This window comes from Columba livia, chromosome 19, assembly GCF_036013475.1.
Source record: "Columba livia isolate bColLiv1 breed racing homer chromosome 19, bColLiv1.pat.W.v2, whole genome shotgun sequence".
In the NCBI taxonomy this organism is placed as follows: Eukaryota; Metazoa; Chordata; class Aves; order Columbiformes; family Columbidae; genus Columba; species Columba livia.
In genome coordinates this window covers 2,761,588-2,781,068 of record NC_088620.1, presented here as the reverse complement: position 1 = coordinate 2,781,068, position 19,481 = coordinate 2,761,588, and the positions used below count along the sequence as shown (strand labels likewise).

The 19,481-nt window shown below is 59.7% G+C and overlaps 1 protein-coding gene across 2 annotated transcripts in view; it reads left to right on the top strand.

The window, feature by feature from the left end:
• Window positions 1-19,481, top strand: part of NOTCH1 (notch receptor 1) — a 42,525-nt gene that overhangs the window by 10,045 nt on the left and 12,999 nt on the right. For both annotated transcript variants that reach the window (XM_065035593.1, XM_065035594.1), the window contains exons 3-17: window positions 8,336-8,598; window positions 8,979-9,317; window positions 12,071-12,193; window positions 12,351-12,584; window positions 12,709-12,864; window positions 12,955-13,140; window positions 13,882-13,995; window positions 14,567-14,680; window positions 15,699-15,932; window positions 16,245-16,355; window positions 17,074-17,266; window positions 17,500-17,645; window positions 17,912-18,025; window positions 18,957-19,076; window positions 19,257-19,409. In XM_065035593.1, coding sequence (XP_064891665.1) covers window positions 8,336-8,598; window positions 8,979-9,317; window positions 12,071-12,193; window positions 12,351-12,584; window positions 12,709-12,864; window positions 12,955-13,140; window positions 13,882-13,995; window positions 14,567-14,680; window positions 15,699-15,932; window positions 16,245-16,355; window positions 17,074-17,266; window positions 17,500-17,645; window positions 17,912-18,025; window positions 18,957-19,076; window positions 19,257-19,409 — 2,600 coding nt within the window. The remainder of the gene's footprint in view (window positions 1-8,335; window positions 8,599-8,978; window positions 9,318-12,070; window positions 12,194-12,350; window positions 12,585-12,708; window positions 12,865-12,954; window positions 13,141-13,881; window positions 13,996-14,566; window positions 14,681-15,698; window positions 15,933-16,244; window positions 16,356-17,073; window positions 17,267-17,499; window positions 17,646-17,911; window positions 18,026-18,956; window positions 19,077-19,256; window positions 19,410-19,481) is intronic.

The window sequence follows — 19,481 nt, the reverse complement described above, 5'->3', positions numbered from 1 at the left end:
ACTTGGCAGTCGCTCCCGCAGACAATGAGGCCACACGGATTTACACCAGCAGAGGATATAAAAAACATTAACTGGGGGAGGAAAACAAAAATATTTCATAGCGGCCATTGTTGAGGGTGGGAATGAGGCGAGTTTTGTCTTGGTCTCTTCCTTCGACATCTTTCATGTTTATTGTGAATGAAGCTCCATTGAAAGGCAGCTCCTTCCCAGGTAGCTGGTTACCACCCCGTGAATAGCCTGGCCACTTTGCTTAGTAATGGGATTATATTGTTTTTCATTACAATGGGAACTTTGATTCCCAAACTGTCCTGACTAATGTCTGCTTAAGAAACAAAGCCATTTTTTTTCCCTTTCTGCTTTGTGCTGGTAGGAGGAATAGAGCTCTAGCACGTCTTTCCCCACTCCCATCCATGCTTTGGGAATTCCTTTAGTTTCTCTCCAGATGAAAGTCTGGGTCTTAAAATCTCAATTAGATGGCTTGGGCTAGGTCAAAAATGAAATGGAACAAAAAAAACACATCAAAGACTTCGGATTGCACTTTGCTTTTTTTAATTAAACAAGACTGGAGATCTGCTCTTGCTTTATTAACCTGATGTCACTTGAAGTAACCTGCTGCTTTGCCAACCACCCTCCCTGTGTGAAACTCTGTTTTTTTCCCAGGCTGGTGTCCCGGTGTGTTTAATAAAGCAGGGCTTGGATGGAACTTTGTTAAAAAAACCACCAGTTTGGTCTAGCGCTGGGTTTTGGTGCTGGGAGACGCGTCGCGGCTGCCGGGGGTGTTTGTGGGGCTGTGCTGGCGCCGGGGCCGGCGGGAGCTTTGGGGTGCAGTGGCTGGCCAGGGTGCCCCATGCGGGTGAGGGGGAGCTCTGTCTGCGCCGCCTGGGCTCTCCTGGGAGCCGTGGTGAAGCCTTTGGTTTCTTAACGGACTCATGTGCCAGAAACCACAGAGCCAAGCTGCAGGTGAGACGTGGTGAGCCCGGCCGTGCCCGCTGCAGGGAGGGGGCTTGAGCATCCCCTGGCAGCCCCTGCAAGGGCAGGGGGGACCCTCTGCCACCGCCTCCTCCCTGCAGCCCCAGGGAGGTAATGGCAGTGTCTGAAAGCGTTCCCCATCTCCCTGCACCCATCCTCCTCCAGCTGGGCCACCCTGAGCAGGGTGACAATGCTGCAGCAGGAGATGGGACCGGAGTGCAGGATGCCGAGCTCTGCTTTCCCAACCAGACAGGTTTCCAAGCTTGTCTGCCTTCCTCTGGCTCCGGAGCACATTCCTGTGCTCGGTGGGGTGTTTCTGAGGTGGGCTGACCCCGGGTAGGCAGTCGGGCACACCTGCGTTCCCTGATGATGCTCCGTGCAGGAACATGGGAGATGTTGAATGAAATAAGATGGAATGGGAAGATGGAATAAGAAGCGGATCTCTCAGTGGCATGGAGACATCCCTGAGCACCGGCCCTTTCTCTGGTTGGACTGGAGCTGCGGGAGATCTGAGTCTCCCGGGCTGGCACCGAGCAAACGTGTCTTAGGGGGAAGGGTGTAACTCCAGCAGAGAGCTGGGGTGGTGCTCCTGGGCTGTGCCAGCCGGGAAGCCACTGGCACAACTGGAAAAGTGACTCTTGTGTGTGGATGTCTGATGACAAGCCAGCATAACGCCCAGGCTCTGCCGCTGCTGGGGCTGTGGAAGGAGGTGGTTGTGGTTCCCGGTTGTAAGCCCAAGGATGATGGTGACCCCGAGAGGTGTGGGGACGATGGGACAGGGTCGTGTCACCACTCTGCAGCTAGGAGCAGTGTGCGGTGACTGTGGTCCTGTGTGTGGCTAAGGGAGGCTCAGCTGCTGGCTATTTCTCCTTCCCTGTCTTGTTGCCAGCAAACACGTGAAATGCGAGCGTCCTGCTCACATTTGGCCGCTTATTTTGCTCCATGGAGTCTGGACCGGGCTGGCACAGGGGTCTGCTTGGTCACACAGTGTGTTTGCTGGTGTCGAGGGCTCTGCGGGTGTGACGGTCCCTTGCTGGGGACCCTCTGCACCGTGCAAGGTCACAGTCGTGGTTTCTGAGCCACCTCTTCATTGGGGCAGCTTTGCCAGGGACTCGGGGGTGTAGGGAGGGTGGCTCGTTTGGGGTGGCTGCCCTGGCCCATGGGTACCACAGGGCAGAGAGCAGCATCCCCCCAGGCCAGCCTGGGGATGGGTGTCGGGGTGAGGGCTGTTCCCCTGGCAGGGAACACCCCGCACCCAGCGCCTGGGTTTGCTGCTGCCCCAGAGGCAGCGGAGACTCTCCTGGCCACATTAGTCTCAAGTGCCCCCAAAATGGGGCTTGAATAAAGACCTGAGCTGCCCTTCCTCGGCTTTCCCACGGTGCTCGTACCTTGGGGAAAACAACCGCGGCCGTTTATGCTTCCAGCAGATGAGGGTGAGGAAGAGGTTATGTGATAGCAGCGCAGATAAGAGGTGGCCTGGACGTGGGGCCAGCAGCTGTGATGGGGCTCCCCGCCAGCCCCCCGTCCCCTCCCGCAGCGTGGGGGCTGCCCCCTGGACCTGTCCCCACTGTGGGATGGGGATGGGGGACAGCCCCTGCGTGTCAGTGGCCGTGCTCCAGCTTACACCTGGTTTTCATTTTGCTCATTGGTTTATTTTGCACGTTTTAAGCCTGAGGTGGGTTTTACCTCCGCATCATCCCCCCGCACCTCTGAACCCCCCCAGCCCCCAAGCTGCGCTTGTGCAGGGCTGGCGCATCCCGAATTTGAACAAAGCTCCCGTGCCGCCGTGCGGGAGCCGTGCCGGGGCGGGCTGGGCTGCGGGAGCGCCTGGGTGTCATCTGTGCCGGCCGTGGCAGATGGCAGCTTAGCACAGAAAGGAAAACAGTCTTGGGTCAGAGGTCACAGAAACATCTGCCTCGGGATGCTTTCAGTGCCCGCATTGCTGCGGAGGGACAAAACCTGTTGCTGGTGGGTTGGAGGAAAAGCCTCGAGCGCTGCGAGCAGGGAGGGAGCCAACAAAGGGCCAGCAGCGCACAGAGCTGCGTGCACGGAGCACCCGGTGTGGGGCTGCGGGGGCCGAGATGGGCACCCCGACTCTCCCAGCGCTGCTGGTGGGGCAGAGAGCTGCAGCGCTCGGGCAGCACGTGTGTAAAGCAAAGGGGGGCAGCGGCGTGGCAGCAGAGCCTGTGGGCTCTCCCGCGCTTCTGCATCTCACTCATGCTTTGGATTATAGGATCTGACGAGGTTTTCTGGAGCCCTGCTGAAGTCACTGCAACATTGGGCTGCAGTTTGTCACTTGTGGAGGATGTGCAGCAGACACAACAAATGCACGTGCCCCTGCCGAGCTGATCCAGATTTGGCCTGGGCTCGGAGCTGGGAGTGGGGTGGGAATCAGGGGCCGCTGTTCCCATTCCCAGGCCATCCCCCGGGACTCGCTGTCTGACCTTGGACGAGGCCTTCTCCGTCACCCTTCACATCGCCCATGAATCACGGCGGAGATTTATGGGTTCGGAGCACGGTGCATTATTAATTGCGCCTCCCCCCTCGCAGTGGTTTGTGCGGGTGCTCGCTCAGGGCTGGTGTGGAGGGGGAAGATGCGTTGCAGCCTGGTGTCATGGGAATCCAGCCCCAGCCTCTGCCTGACCCCCCGAAACAAAAAGCCACTTGGAGGTACCACAGCTCCAGACGCTCAAGGGCTGTAAATCGGTGTGTTCACACCTGCAAGGAGCACATGCAGCATCCCCATCTGTAGGGATGGGGACCAGCTGCTGCATCGCTGTCCCCTTTCCTGCCTGGGGCTTCAGTGGCAGCCCCAGTCCCATGGTTAGGTCATGTAGAAAACATCCTAGAAGTGAAAAGTCATGAGACTGTCTGTCCTGACCTGCTCCTTGTGCCGGGACGGTGCTGGGAGTGGGAGTGTTGGGCATTGGAGCAGGGCTCAGCCATCACCGGGGTCAGGGTCTGTCGCCCTCCATCACTGTCTAGAACAGCAGGGTGGGTCATGGCTGGAGGGTTTGGTGTCTCTTCGGCAGGTTAATGAGTCAACAGAAACGTTTCTCAGCTGCGTGCTCAGGGGAGGGAGAGACACCAATGTTTTTAGCCCTTGCTGTGTCACGCGTGGGGCTGGGAGCGCGGCCGCGCTGGCCTCTCCGGGGATTTCATGGGAGCTCCTCGGGAGCTTAGCCGCCTTCCACCACCTCAAAGCTGGTTTCTAATGGCCCTTTGGAGCTGTTTTGCTCCTGGAGCACCCACCCTGTCCTCTGCCAACACATATATATATAATTAAAGCATAGCTTTAATGTCTCTTATGCTAATTTCCTTGAGCTGCCTGGGGTTTGGTTTGGGTAGCCCTCGCTTGGGAAATGCCAAAGGAAAAACCACAGGGTGATGTTCACCTGGCTGAGCCCACGGGGACGTCGCATCCTCCGTGTCTACTCAGCTGGGAACTCTGACGCCACCACCCACTGGTATGTTTTTTTACGGAAAATAAAGCTTAGCTCCTTGGGCTTGAACTTTAGGAGAGGTTTTTAGCCCCTGGAGAATTAGGTGGATGCATGATGAGGTTGCAGCACGGCTGCAAGCTGAACCTGGCTCTGCTGAATCCAGCCTTTCCAGACCTGGGAGAGCTGAAAAATAACTACGTCTTGGGATGGCCTTATTCTTCACCTGGTTTTTGATCTCTTGCTTTGCATGAGAGGCTTGTCTTCAGGCTTTAGTCTGCAGCCGGGACTCTCTAAAGCTGTTGTGGTTGCTGGGTTTTTAAATGCGGCTCCAGAGTCTCGGGCCATCAGTGAGCCCTGGGACCTACGCCGGGGGGAAACAGTGAAATTCACCCTGTGGCTTCAGTCTGCAGCCGTTCCCTGCTTCGTTTCAGACTTACTGTTGCAAATGTGGGCAGGAATCACATCGTTCCTGTGCAGAAGCATCTGTGGATGCTGCAGGAGCAGTGTCGAAGCCACCAGGTGCAGAGCTGCTGTGGGCACATCCCGGGCGCTGCTGCACGCGAGCAGGGGTGTTTGGTGTCCTTGCTTCGTGCTCTTGCTGAGCAGGATTGTCACTGTCACAAGAGCTGTATCCCGACTGGCAGACGGAGCTTCTGCTTTGATACCTGGAATGAAACTGAGATGCCTTAGCACGAGGAGGAGTATGAGGGGACTCCCCGAGCCGAGAACTGCCGCAGTGTGTGTGACAAGTCTGTGAGGGCCGTCCCCATCCCTGTTCTGGTTGGGATTCGGGAATCACCAGGTATCCACAGCACGTCTGTGTTGCACAGATGCAAACGCCTCTGTGGGTTATAGCAGGGACCATACCAGATTTGTAGTGTGCCTGTGTTCTATTGCATTTTTTCTGAAGCATTGCTTCACCAGTACTGCTCAGTAGCTGGGAATACCTATCTCGCAGGGAGGAGAAATGCATCTCCCGAGTGTACCCCGATGCTGCCTGCCCGCATGTGCCCGTCGCCCAGCTCAGCCCCTTTGGCTGGGGCAGACCCGTGCCGAGCCCTTCATCGGCGTCTGCCGCACCCTGCGCTCGCTCCTTGAGCTGATTGTGTCCATAAACCAGCTCTTAAACAAATAGAAAGCCGTTTAAAAAAAAAACAACAACTGCAAACTCCACAAAACTTGAGGGCTTTCCTGAAGCAAAAGGCTGGAGCAACCCAGCTGGGTGGGGGGCAGCCCCCAGCCCCCTGTGCCTTCAGGCAGGGGCTCCCTGCCCCCCAGGAGAGTTCCTCTAATCGCAAATTAACCTCCTGGCTAATAACCATGTCCAGGCTCGGGCTTGGCTTCCCATCCATGAGCCGAAACCACCAGTTGCAGCACTGAAATTGGAAACGGTCTGAACACTAATTGGGTGGGAGGGCTCTCGGCTCCGTGCCCCTCGCTCCAGCCTCATTTAAGCCCCGTGGTGCAGGAACCCCAATCCCAGCGATCGCCCCGCTGGCTCAGCCCGGGGTACGCAGCATCACCTCCCAGTCCCAGCTGCCCGCGGCGGTACCGTCATAACCAAATCCTGCTCCAGGAGCCAAATCCCGCGCCGTGGCGGTTCCCGCGCACTCAGTGGTTCCCGCGCTGCCCTGGGGCTCTTTGTCCAGCATCAATTTGTTTTTCTTATTCTTTTTTTTTTTTCATTCCGCCTTTTTCTCCCATTGGAGAATCTCCCGCCGCCCCCCTGTCCAGCCAGCCGCCGGCAGAGCCCGGAGGATTGTTTTAAGAAAAAAAGCATGTGTGGTGCGGGGAGAGGGGGGGAGCGCAGTGCATTTTAACAGATGACTGCACACTTGAGCGGTTTGCCGGCGGCGTGCCTGTGCCGGCCGGCCGGCCCCGCACAATGGTCCCTCTCAGGCGGCCATGGCCCCCAGCCCCTCGCATTCCCCCGCGCGGGGCCGCGGCGCAGCCACCCAGAAGCGCCCATCGCCCCACGGCCGCGGCGTCCCGGGCTCGGAGCCGCCGGCGAGCCGGGCATCGGCCGCGGGCGCCGGCAGCTGCTCTGCCTCATTAGGATGCACACCTGCTCCCCGCCGCCCTTTGTGTGCCGAGCAGATGCCCTGATTTATTATTATACACATTTTCTTTTTCATTTGGCCTGGATAATGCCGTCTCATTAACTCAAAATGTCTCCGAATCCTGACAAATTCTCACACAATCCCCAACAATGAAATCAGAATTGGGTTAAAAAAAAAAAAGTGGAGAAAGAGGAGAGGGGGAAGCGGGGCTGAAACGTGGTCCTGCCGCCGGCATGGCACGGCAAAGCACGGCGGCTGCGGGTTGAGCTGGCAGAGGATGGGGGTTTGCTGGCTCTACTTCACCGGGGAGCCCCACATTCTTGTTTTGGGGTTTGTAGGTGGGTGGGAGTTGCAGTTGGTGCTCTCTGCAACATTCCCTGGGATCCCCTGCTTGCCACAGGGGGGCTGCCTGCCGCAGGAGCCTCCCAGGACCGTGCCCAAGGCTTGGGGACACAAGGTCCCACCAGTTTGGGTGGCGATGGTTGTGAGCTGAGTGCTGCGTGTCCCGCTCTGCTGCAGTGGCATTGCCATCGCGGTGCGGGACGGCAGCGTGCCGGCATTGCCTCGCTCCTCCCATGCCCCGCTCGCAACAGCTGCTCGGCGCAGCCCAGCCAGGGCAGCAAATCTCCCTTTGGAAGCGGTGTAACGTGAGCAGAGCTGCTTGGGGACAAAACGCGCAGCATCTCGTGTTGCAGGCGCGATGCAAGAGATGCTGCATGGGAGGGTTTGTGCTGGGAAGGTGCTGGAGAGTCTTGTCCCCAGGTTCTTCATTGAGTGTTGGGTGCCCACAGTCTCTCTGTGCAGAGCTTTGCTCTGTCCTCCCTTTCCTGGGGGGCAGCTCCCCACTCTGCAGGGTCCTTTGCCAGCCCCATGTCCTGCTCAGTGTCGCCGGGACTTGTCCTTGCAGCATGTCCCTGTCACCCCGGTCCTGCAGCAGGCAGTTGCTCCAGCCTTGTCAGCCAATGGTGACAGATGGTTGAGCTGGTGGCCGCGTCAGGGGGCCATTTTCTCAGAGCCCCCACGCAGAGGGACGTGGCAGCCGGGGCCACTCTTCCCTCCTTGGACAGGGTTTGTCATCGGGGAAGATCTCAGCTGGCTGTGAGGAGCAGGAATGTGTTCCACCTGCTACCAGCCAGCGCTGAGCCCTAGTTTGTGTTTGAGTGATTTCTTAGGATGGAGGAAGGATAAACATCACCCTGGTGGGGCAGGGACCGGTAAGCGGGGGGGAGCAGAAAAAGCGTGTTGTGATGAGAAGCAGGACGTCAGCACTGGAGGCTGCGGTTTTGCAAGTCGGCGCAGGCCCCTCGATGGGGGACGCCTTTGTTCCCAGCACCTCTTTCATCTTCCTCTTCTCAGCCCGGAGCGGCCGAGGCAGAGCCTGGCAATTGCTAAACCCGCCGTGCTGGGATGCAGTGCAGAACTGGGCTCAGGGGGTGTTTATAGGGTCATAGAATGGTTTGTGTTGAAGGGAAAATCAAAGCTCATCCAGTCCAGCCCCTGCCATGAGCAGGGACATCTTCACCAGCTCAGGTTGCTCAGAGCCCTGTCCAGCCTGGCCTGGGATGTCTCCAGGGATGGTTCATCCACCACCTCCCTGGGCAGCCTGGGCCAGGCTCTCACCACCCTCAGGGGCAACAATTTCTTCCTCATGTCCATCCTGAATCTCCCCTCTTTTAGTTTAAAACCATCACTCCTTGTCCTGTTACTACAGACCCTGCTAAAAAGCCTATCCCCATCTTTCTTATCAGCCTCTTTTAAGTACAGAAAGACTGCAATAAGGTGTCCCCAGAGCCAGTCCCTGAGGTGGCTGGGTGTCCCCAACCCCTCAGGGCCAATCCCGCTGACACATCTTCCCCCTGCCAGGTGTAGCGGTGCCTACGTGGGTGAGCGGTGCCAGCTGCCCAATCCCTGCCTGAGCTCCCCCTGCAAGAACGCCGGCACCTGCACCCCGGTCGTGCGCGGCAGCACCGTGGACTACACGTGCGCCTGCCGCCTGGGCTTCACCGACGAGCTGTGCCTGACGCCCCGTGACAACGTCTGCATCAGCAACCCCTGCCGCAACGGGGGCACCTGCGACCTGCTGACGCTCAGCGAGTACAAGTGCCGCTGCCCGCCGGGGTGGTCAGGTGAGGGGGTGTCACCGCGGGGCACGGGGATGTGGTGATGTGGACGAGTGGGTGGAAGGGCAGCCTGCACCAGGGGGTGCTCCTGGAAAACCCTCGTGGATGAAGAAGGATGCTGGCTCTGATTTTGGCTTGCTCCAGTGCTGGGAGAAAGGAAGGGGGAGTCTACACACCTGAGCAGGAGCTTGGGGGGTCCCTGGCTGGGCGAGCTGCAAGACTTGTGCACGGGGGAGGGTTTTACAGAGGGAGAGGCAGGGGGGAATTAGTTGCACCCTCTGTGAACACAGTCCCAGAACCAGCTCTGCACCCCAGCACAAAGATCGCTCCCACCAGGTGCTTGAGCTGCAGTTTGCATCCTCATCCTCCCTCCCTGCCCTCCCCAGGCAAAACCTGCCAGCAGGCCGACCCCTGCGCCTCCAACCCCTGCGCCAATGGGGGCCACTGCGTCCCCTTCGAAGCCCACTACATCTGCCGCTGCACCGCCGGCTTCCACGGGGCCAACTGCAAGCAGGACGTGAACGAATGCAACATCTCGCCACCTGTCTGCAAGAATGGCGGGAGCTGCACCAACGAGGTGGGCACATACCAGTGCTCCTGCAAGCCGGCGTACACCGGGCAGAACTGCGAGCACCTCTACGTGCCCTGCAACCCGTCGCCCTGCCAGAACGGGGGGACATGCCGCCAGATCGGAGACACCACCTACGACTGCACGTGCCTGCCAGGTAGGGCTGCTGCTGAGGTGGGGGACGGGGACCAGGGACCATCTTGCAGCCCTTTTAGCCCCCTGCTTAAACAAGTAGTGCCCAATCTTCCCCTGACTTTTGGCTCTGTGAGGGACAGAGCTGTTGGCTCGCTGTGCCACGTGTGTTTGAGAAGACATTGGGCAGCGATGCCCAAAGAAGGGAGATCATCTGGGGGCTTTTTGTACTTGGTGATTCACCAAAATAACTCTTCCAAAACAACTGTTTCAGCAGAGGCCCCAGTGCGGATGCTCATATTCCAGAGTACGAGTGCCTTTTTCCGCTTCAGCTTAATCCACTTCCAGAATGGAATAATTAGCCCGGAATAGCTATTTTGGAAAGTTTCCGAGTGCGAAGGGAGTTGGGGAAGGGAGACCCTCTCCGTGCTCACTGCTGCTCCCTCCAGCAAGTGCTGGAGCAGCCCGGATGAATTACAGCCTCCAAAACAAAGGGCTCTTGCAGGAGGGGACCTGTCCCAGGAGCCCAGCACCCTGTACAGGAGCTCAGCACCCAGCGGGGGGAAAAAGCAGCTGTGAAAGGGCCCCCTGACCCCGTCAATCCCTTTCACTTCTGCCTTGGGGCAGTGGTTGGCAGCGCAGTCAGGGCAGGGAGCAGAAGGGGCTGAGCGTGGCCGCCTGGAGAAACGAAATAGCTGAGTTTCCTGCCGGTGAAACCCAGGCCCGGCTCCCACGTCGTGCAGCTCCGTGTCCCTGCTGGTGCTGGGGAAAGATGCGTGATCCCTGCAGGGGAGTCCTATCTTAATCTCCGACACAGGCTCAGAGCATCAGTCCCCTTCCCAAAGCTTTTGGCTGCAATAACTTAAAAGATCCATTAAGCATCCCAGATACGCAGGATCCTGCAGCATCTCCTGCTTCCCCCCCACACCTGCTCACCCATCCTTAGGGGCAGCACCAGGGCTGACCGGGCAGCCAGGGAAGGAAGCCTTTCCTCCCAGATGAGCCGATGCAGCCAGAGGCGATGCTCAACGGCAGCAGCTCCGAGCCCTGGCCCGGCGGAGCGGCATTGCCGCAGGGACAGGCAGGAGGAGCTGGTCCTGCCCTGCTGTTCTGCTGACGAGGCACTTTCCCTGGCGCAGCCCAAGCGTCGGGCACGTCGAGGTGAGGTATAGCCCCAGGGGAACATCCCTACCACGAGGGCACCGACGCTTTCACGCCCATCTGCGGCTTCGTGGGCTGCTCCCCAGAGATCTGCATGCTGCTCGGGCTGGTTTGCCACCTGCGGGGCAGCACAGCCCCTGCTCGCGGGGGACAGGGGGGGTCCCCTGGCACCCCTGCCATCCGGCACGGCTCGCTGCAGGAGCTGCATCGGCTTCAGGCGGAGGCAGGGGGGACCAGGGGCCGTTTTTCATGATAAGAGGGTGATTGATACGCTGGTATGCGGCGCAGCGGACCTGAAACAATGTCCCCTTTTCATTCACGGAGAGCCCTGGTCGGACCGAGTTTCTTCAAGTTAAACTAATCTCATCTGTTTTATCATGCCATCGCTGTAGAATGTAACCTTGAGTTTAAAGTAATTGCAGTACTAATTACTCATTCAGATGGTTCAAAATGAGTTAATCCTGGTATCTAGGACATTGCCAGTTATTGGTGTTCAGTCTCAGCCCAGCTGCTTAAAAATGAGGTGCAAGAAACATTATCTGCTTTGGATTCCTACCATCAATCATTAATAGCTGTTGTTGCTCCTTGTGTGATGGAGCTGAGGCTGCAGGGGAAAGGAAAATATGGTCTTTTGGAGAGAGTGAGGGGAAAACCCCAGTCTGGGCCAGGGTCTGGGGTCCGGTGGAGGATGAGCCTGGGCCGTGCAGTCCCTTCCCATGGCGGAGCAGTGAGCTGCCTGTGCGGGGAGCAGCCTGGTCTGGACCTGCAGAACGCCTCGGGGAGTTTGGGGAGCTGCCGGGACATGCCGGCACGGCAGGGAGCTGGTGTGGGCTGGCATCACCGTCCTGATCCCCAGAGCCTGGGCAGGCTGGGGAGGTGACACCTGATGGCGGCTGGGTCAAGGGCTTTGGGGTCTTAGAGTAAATACAGCTCTTAACCCAGGTGGCAGGTGGAGGGAGATGAGGAGGGTTGGCAGGTGCCCTGGGAAGGGTCTGGCTGTTTCATTTCTGCTGGAGAGGCCGGGGGTGGTGTGGTTTCCACGCGTGCCGCACGATGCAAGTGATAACACAAACCCGAGCAGCCGGACTCGCCAGGCGAGCAGCAGGCTGGGACCAGCACTGCGTGGGGCGGTGGGTCGTCCTGCCAGGGGTTGGATTTCCTCCCCAGGGAAAGCACTGCTTGCTGAGGCTCTTTACATGAGAAGTTAAAAGCTGGTGATTCAGCACCAGGTGCTGCAAGCCTTTGTGGGAGCAGCTCTGGTTTATCCTGGCTTGCCAGAGAGCCGGATCTTCTGCTGCTTGGGGCAAGTGTCTCTGGAGCCGGGGGCTTTGGCAGACGAGCCCCACGCCGGGGATGCCCCATCTGCCATGCGCGGAGGAAGCCGCTGCTGTTTGCTCCAGTGATGGTGCCCTGGCAGGGAAACCTGCACGGCAGAACTGAGCCCCAGCAGAGGCGAGACAGGGCTGGGGATGAAACCAGTCTCAAAGCTGGGCTGGGAGCGCCTGGCGCACACTTGACACCCGATAACGATCATCCTGCCATGGGCGGTGGGGTGGCTGGGGCAGTGGCACAGCAAGTTGGTGGGTCGGTATCACAGCAGATGTCTCCTCTGTGCAGGGTTCACAGGCCAGAACTGTGAGGAGAACATCAATGACTGTCCGGGCAACAACTGCAAGAATGGAGGCACCTGCGTGGATGGTGTCAACACCTACAACTGCCAGTGCCCACCCGAGTGGACAGGTAACACCGCTGCCGCGGCCAGGGTGGCACAGCGCTGGGCTGGGAGGGTGGATCCTGCCCTGAGGAGAACAGGGGACCGGGATGGGGACAGCTGTCCTGCTTCTCAGCAACGCTGCAGAACCCACAGGAGCTGACATGGTGCCCTGTCCCCTGGCAGGTCAGTACTGCACCGAGGATGTGGACGAGTGCCAGCTGATGCCCAACGCCTGCCAGAACGGAGGCACCTGCCACAACAACCACGGTGGCTACAACTGTGTCTGTGTCAATGGCTGGACGGGCGAGGACTGCAGCGAGAACATCGATGACTGTGCCATGGCCGCCTGCTTCCACGGGGCCACCTGCCATGATCGGGTGGCTTCTTTCTACTGCGAGTGCCCCCACGGGCGCACAGGTGAGGTCCCGTCCCATCCTGGAGCCGGGTGGCAGCTCCGCACATGTCCCCTGGCTCCCAGCTGAGTCTTGCCATGACTTGTGTACCCATCACCCTTGACGTGCACCTGAATTTTGTGGCCCAGGTTTGCTGTGCCACCTCGATGACGCCTGCATCAGCAACCCCTGCAACGAGGGCTCCAACTGCGACACCAACCCCGTCAACGGCAAAGCCATCTGCACATGTCCCTCGGGGTACATGGGGCCAGCCTGCAACCAGGACGTGGACGAGTGTTCGCTGGGTGAGCAGCGGGGCTGAGCTCGCACAAGCAGCTGGGAAAGCGCCGGTGCAGCCGGGAGCGTGTCCTGTGAGCTGTGGTTGTGTGTTGCAGGAGCCAACCCTTGTGAGCACGCAGGGAAATGCATCAACACCCAGGGCTCCTTCCAGTGCCAGTGCCTGCAGGGCTACTCGGGCCCTCGCTGTGAAATTGATGTCAACGAGTGTCTCTCCAACCCCTGCCAGAACGATGCCACCTGCCTGGACCAGATTGGGGAGTTCCAGTGCATCTGCATGCCCGGTGGGTGGGCGGCACCGCGGACCCCTGCCGCGGTGATGGGTGTGGGTGGCAGGAGGGCTCCGGGTGCCCCTGAGCCTCAGCTCAGTGTTGGTTTGGGTGAGGACCCACGGGGACAGCAACAAAAAGAAAGAGCTTGGTAAAGATTGCACGGTCTCCCACAGCAATGTGGAGATGGGGGTGAGAGTTGGGCACCATTCGCTCTCTACAAGTATCTGAAAGGAGGTTGTAGCATGGAGGGTGTTGGTCTCTTCTCCCAAGTGACAAATGACCGGACAAGAGGAAATGGCCTCAAGTTGCACCAGGGGATGTTCAGATTGGATATTAGGAACAATTTCTTCCCAGGGAGGGTTGTCAGGCATTGGAACAGGCTGCCCAGGGCAGTGGTGGAATCACCATCCCTGGAGGGGTGTAAAAGACCTATAGATGAGGTTGTTAGGGACATGGTTTCATGCTAGATTTAAGTTATGGTTGGACTTGATGATTTTAAGGGTGTCTTCCAACCAAAATGATTCTATGATCAGCCCTGCTTTGGACTCCTCTTGCCAGCTTTGATTGAGGCAAGGGCAGGGAGGTGGACAACCATGGAGCAGCTTGTGCATCTGGTCCCACCACCTGTAGCACAGCTCCTGAGCCACCTCTGTAAAGCTGGCATTCCAAATGCATCCTGGTGTCACTTGCTCATCCCACATGTTGTGCCGGCCCTGTGCCACGGCACTGATGGTGCGGCGGGTCTCTCGGCAGGTTACGAGGGGGTTTACTGCGAGATCAACACAGATGAGTGCGCCAGCAGCCCCTGCCTGCACAATGGCAACTGCCTCGACAAGATCAATGAGTTCCACTGCGAGTGCCCCACTGGTACGTGGCATCCGTCCCACTGCCATCACGGTGACAAAGCCATAATACATCCCGGCTCAGAGCCCAAAATGAGCTCCTTAAATTCTAGAACCCCCTGAAATGGGGAGAGGGGGCTGAGCACCTCACAGCACTTTTGGTGGGGGATTCCCCCATCATGGCGAGGGGCTGAGCCCCGCTCAGCGATGCTGCTCTAGGTCCGGCCCATGGGAGAGGGGAAGGAGGATTAAACCCCATGGCTTTGCACTTGAAAAGGCCCCTCTCTGGGAAGGAGGGCTGGGGGGGGCCACGCCAGCAGCTTTGAATGCGGTGTCAAAGTCACGGGGTGGAGCGGAGAATGGGGAGACGGTTAATCTGTGAAAGGAGGTTTTGAAGTTCAGAGACTTTGCTCCTCTAGAGATGTAAATAAGATGCTCTCAATGGCGGGTCGCAGCCCCGCATTCAGGGCCCCCAGCAGCCATCCCCATGGAAACCCGGCGCCCCGGCCGGGAGGCGGGGGGGTGCCCGGCGGGATCTGCCCGGCAGAGGGGGGAGCCTGGCGGGTTCGGGGACGTGACTTCTCCATCCATCCCAGGCTTCAACGGGCACCTGTGCCAGTTCGACATCGACGAGTGTGCCAGCACCCCCTGCAAGAACGGTGCCAAGTGCGTGGACGGGCCCAACACCTACAGCTGCGAGTGCACCGAAGGTGAGGGGTCCCAGGGGGCACAGGGGGTCCCACCCTGACAGGCAGGAACAAACGACCTTCTACCCCATGATGTGCCGAATTATTGCCGAATTATTAACAAGCACCCACCTCCCCGAGCACCTGCAATGGGTGGTGGTCCCCAAACCCTGCAGCAGCAGAGTCTGTCCCTGCCGATGTGCCTCCAAGGGACAGGACTGTCCCTTTCCCAAGTGGTGGCAGAGCAAACTGAGCCCTGCTGTCCCTTGAGCTGGGCTTAACGAGCCCAGTGCTCATTAGGTGTGGCCCCGCAGCAGCCATACCGCCTGGGCGATGGGCGGCAGCGAGGGGGATGGCAGGAAGGAAGGAATAAAGCTGCCTCTATGGGGACGCAAGGTGCAGGGCTGTGGGGGCTCGTCGACCGAAACCCAAGGAGCGGTTGCACAGAATGATGACTTGAGCCCCGGTGGCAAACAGTGGCTCTTTTGTGGAGCAGCTCCCGCCAGAAATCTTCCAGCTGAATGGCCTCTAATTAGTGTCTTGCTAATGCCAAGCCCCGATGAAAAGCTGCTATGTGGGCTTGGCGGGGTCTAGTCAAAGCTGTACTTTGTCCTCAGCTCTCCACCCCCAGCCCAGTGGGGAGGGAGCCAGCCAGGAGAATAGGATCTGCTGGGGGGGGTTATTATTCGGGGGTGCCTGTGGCCGGCCCCCCCGCACACTCCAGGACGAACCGCAGGCGAGCACGGGGCCCCACTCCTGAGCTGAGGCAGCTTAATGCGGGTCATTGTGCGCCCCGGGACAAAGCCCGCAAGCTGGGGGCTGACCGGCCTGGCCGCCAGCACACCGGGGTGCTCCCCTGCGTGTGTCTCACTCCTGGGGGTCCCGGGGGTCATGGCGGGGCGGGTGGGCAGGTCGCATCACCCCCAAGCACTGCCCGACACCTAGCCAAGGTGGGAAGGAGTGTCCCCCATCCTCACCCCTCATCCCCCATTCTCACCCCATGTGCCCCATCCTGACCCTGTGTCCCTCCCGCTGGTGGCAGGTTTCATGGGCGCTCACTGTGAGATCGACATCGATGAGTGTGACCCTGACCCATGCCACTACGGGACCTGCAAGGACGGCATCGCCTCTTTCACCTGCCTCTGCCAGCCCGGCTACACAGGCCACCGCTGCGACATCAACATCAACGAGTGCCAGAGCCAGCCCTGCAAAAATGGGGGGACCTGCCAGGACAGGAACAACGCCTACAACTGCCTCTGCCTCAAAGGGACCACGGGTGCGCAGGAGGGACCCCCCGGGGGCTCTATGCGGGTTGGCTGTGCCGCACAGCACCCCAGTCCCATCCCCGTCCTCAGGCGGGTTGGCCCTGGGCCACCGCCAGCAGCCCGCCCTGGTGCCGGGGCTGGCCCGGGGGCATCCTCAGCGAGGGCCAGCTCTCCCGGTTTGGGGAACCGCACCCCAGCTGGGAGCCAGGGAGCCGCTTGCGGTGGAGGCACTTTGTTGTGGAGCAGCAGTCGGTGCTGATGAGCTTCGTTTTGCCTCCTCAGGGGGTCTGGGGACCCCCTAACGGCACCGCTCTCCTTGCCAGGGCCCAACTGCGAGATCAACCTGGACGACTGCGCCAGCAACCCCTGTGACTACGGCAAGTGCATCGACAAGATCAACGGCTACGAGTGCACCTGCGAGCCAGGGTACACAGGTGAGAGCAGGGCATGGTGGCCACCGCGGTGCCCTGGGGACCTGGTCCGGATCCAGCCTGCCATGGGGAGCCCTGGGATGCCTGCGGCTGGGGGTGTCCCACACAGCCAGGGCAAGGGGACAGCCAAGAGGGGAGATGCTTCCATCCCACTTTTGGGAGGCTTTGCACCCTTTGTTCAGGAGGGTGACCCCGGCTCAATCCGAAATCAAAGGGGTGTCTGGTGCCACGAATTTGACTCCCGCTGCGCCCACTCCCATGGGTATCGGGTTGCCGCCTCGTCCGACTGGTTTGTTTGATCGCTGCTGGAAATGGCGGAGAGCTTTGATGGGAACAGCCCCCACCTCTCCCCACTCGCGCGGCCCCTTGTCCGCCTGCCCGCCGGGAACCACAATAAAGCCCGGCTTTGTCAGCCGCGGCAGGTAGGGTTACAGGCTGAAACCGGCTCCCTTCGTTATTCCCTCCTGGACCAAACAAGGACAGGGCATGGCCTCTTCCCAGTCATGTTTAATTAAGCCAGGCAGGCAATAGAAGGGTGTGAAGTCACCCTACCCGGGGGGCAGCCCTGTTCCACACGTGTGCCTGGAGATTTGAGATTCCAGCAGCCGTTCATTGGGTGGCTAGACAGGGACCTACCTGGTGGGTGCCCCCCGGGAGGTGGCAAATACCCACCGTGCATCCCATGGGGTGACATTTCCTCACATCCCCCCGCTTTTCCCAGGGCGCATGTGCAACATCAACATCGACGAGTGCTCCAGCAACCCCTGCCACAACGGGGGCACCTGCAAGGATGGCATCAATGGCTTCACCTGCATCTGCCCTGAGGGCTTCCATGACCCCAAGTGTCTGTCTGAAGTGAACGAGTGTAACAGCAACCCCTGCATCCATGGGAAATGCCATGACGGGCTGAACGGGTAGGCTGGAGGGTGCGGGGACCCTGGGGGGCTGTTGGGACCGAAGGGCCACCAGCAAAGTTAAGTTTAGAGACAGGGTGAGCAGCTGCCCCTGGTGCTTGTCCATGCTCCGTGCTAGTCCCAAGGGATGTCTCCCCTCAGGGACACAGTGAGGAGCCTGGACTTTGGCTGGTGGAGCCAGGAGGGCCACGTTGGACCAGAACTGTGCTTTATGCCCCAATTTTTCCCCAAAGCTACAGGTGCGACTGCGACCCAGGCTGGAGTGGGACAAACTGTGACATTAACAATAATGAGTGTGAATCCAACCCCTGCATGAACGGTGGCACCTGCAAGGACATGACCAGCGGCTACATCTGCACCTGCAGGGAGGGCTTCAGTGGTAAGGGACTCCGAGGAGCTCTGGGTGGGCATCCCCGTGACACTGGACAGGCAGGAGACTCCTCTGTGAGCTGGTGGAGACCCCAGCTCTGGGTGGGAGACGTGGCAGTGCCACCAGCATGGGGACCCTCAGCAGGGCTGGAGCTGAGAGCAGGAGGCTCTTCCAGGGTGATGGGTGGGCTATTGCCACTGTCCCCATGTCCCCACAGCCCCCTCGCACCAGCACACCTCCATCACAGTCGCTTTTATCTGTTTTTCTCAACACAGGACCCAACTGCCAGACCAATATCAACGAATGCGCTTCCAACCCCTGCCTGAACCAAGGCACATGCATCGATGACGTTGCCGGCTACACCTGCAACTGCCTCCTGCCCTACACAGGTGAGGGGGCTCCCTGAACCCCCTATGCCCTCGCTGAGGCTCCCGCTTCAGCTGTGACAGCAAATTGGTCCCTTTGCATGTGCAACAAGCCAGCACCAAGTGTGGAGGCTTCCGTCGCTCTGCCCATGGCCGCGGCTCCACCTCCATGTGCCACGCTGCAGATGGAGGAAATTTGGATTAGCTTTAGGAAGTGGTCAGCCAAGGCTTCCTCCCTCATCTTCCTCCTCCTCCTGGAGGGCACTGAGGCGGTGGCTCAGCCACAGCGACCGCCCCACTCACACCCCACTGCCCCAGGGGGTCGGTGCTGCCGGCAGCCCCGTTCTCCTGCCACGATGCTTGTGCTGGAAAAAGCGAGGAGAGGCCGAGGGGCCGGGGAATTCTGCTGAGCTGATTCCTGTTTGCCGGCCTCCCGCTTCCTCTCGCGCAGAGCGGCAGCCGGTGCACAATTGCAGGAAGCCGTGAGCAGTTTCCTGCCCTCGGCAGTGGCCGTAGAAACCCCTGGGGGGGATGGGGACGGGGCAGGCGGGGAGGGGAAGGCTCTGGAAAATAGCAAAGGCCAGTTTGGGAGATACTGGCTGACAGGGAAGATAAGGGTTCGGAGGGAACGTGTCCCTTGGCTGGACGTAAACAGGAAAAGCGGCTGAGAGGGACATGGGGGGGGTGCAAGAGGGGAAAGACACCCCAAGCAGCGCTTCCCTGCCAACGGAAGTGTGCAGCACTTTAGTGCAGCCCAGATTGCCAGGACCTAAATGATTTGAGGGGGACCAAGGTCGTGGGCGACTGGGGGTGGAGGAGTTGGTCCTGGCTGGGCTGCCCTGGGGCAGTGGGGAAGCCCAGGACTGGCAGCACCCCAGGGCAGGGGGTGGGGCAACAGGGTCTTGTCCCACCCGTCCATTTGGTTCGGTGTCAGCGGGTGCCTGTGCCTGTGCAGGAGCCACCTGTGAGGACGTACTGGCCCCCTGCGCTGGTGGCCCCTGCAAGAATGGTGGCGAGTGCCGGGAGTCGGAAGACTACGAGAGCTTCTCCTGCAGTTGCCCCTCCGGCTGGCAAGGTAGGGGCACAGCGCTCGGCCTCAGGGAGGGTCCTGACCTGCCCACGGCACAGCCGGGTGGGCAAGACACAGCCATTGCCTGTGGTTTGCTGTTAACAGTACCCAAGATGTCACTGTGATCCTCGGGGCTTTTGCCAGTGCCTCCAGCCCACACAGTCCCTGTCCCCCTCTGTCCTGCAGGTCAGACGTGTGAGATCGACATCAACGAGTGTGTGAAAAGCCCCTGCCGCAACGGGGCCACCTGCCAGAACACCAACGGGAGCTACCGCTGCGCCTGCAGGACCGGCTTCACCGGCCGCAACTGCGACACCGACATTGACGACTGCAAGCCCAGTAAGAGCAGGGACCACACTCAGCCTGGTCCCGAGCTATCGGCTTCTCTGCCCTTCCTGGGGCTTGCTCCCC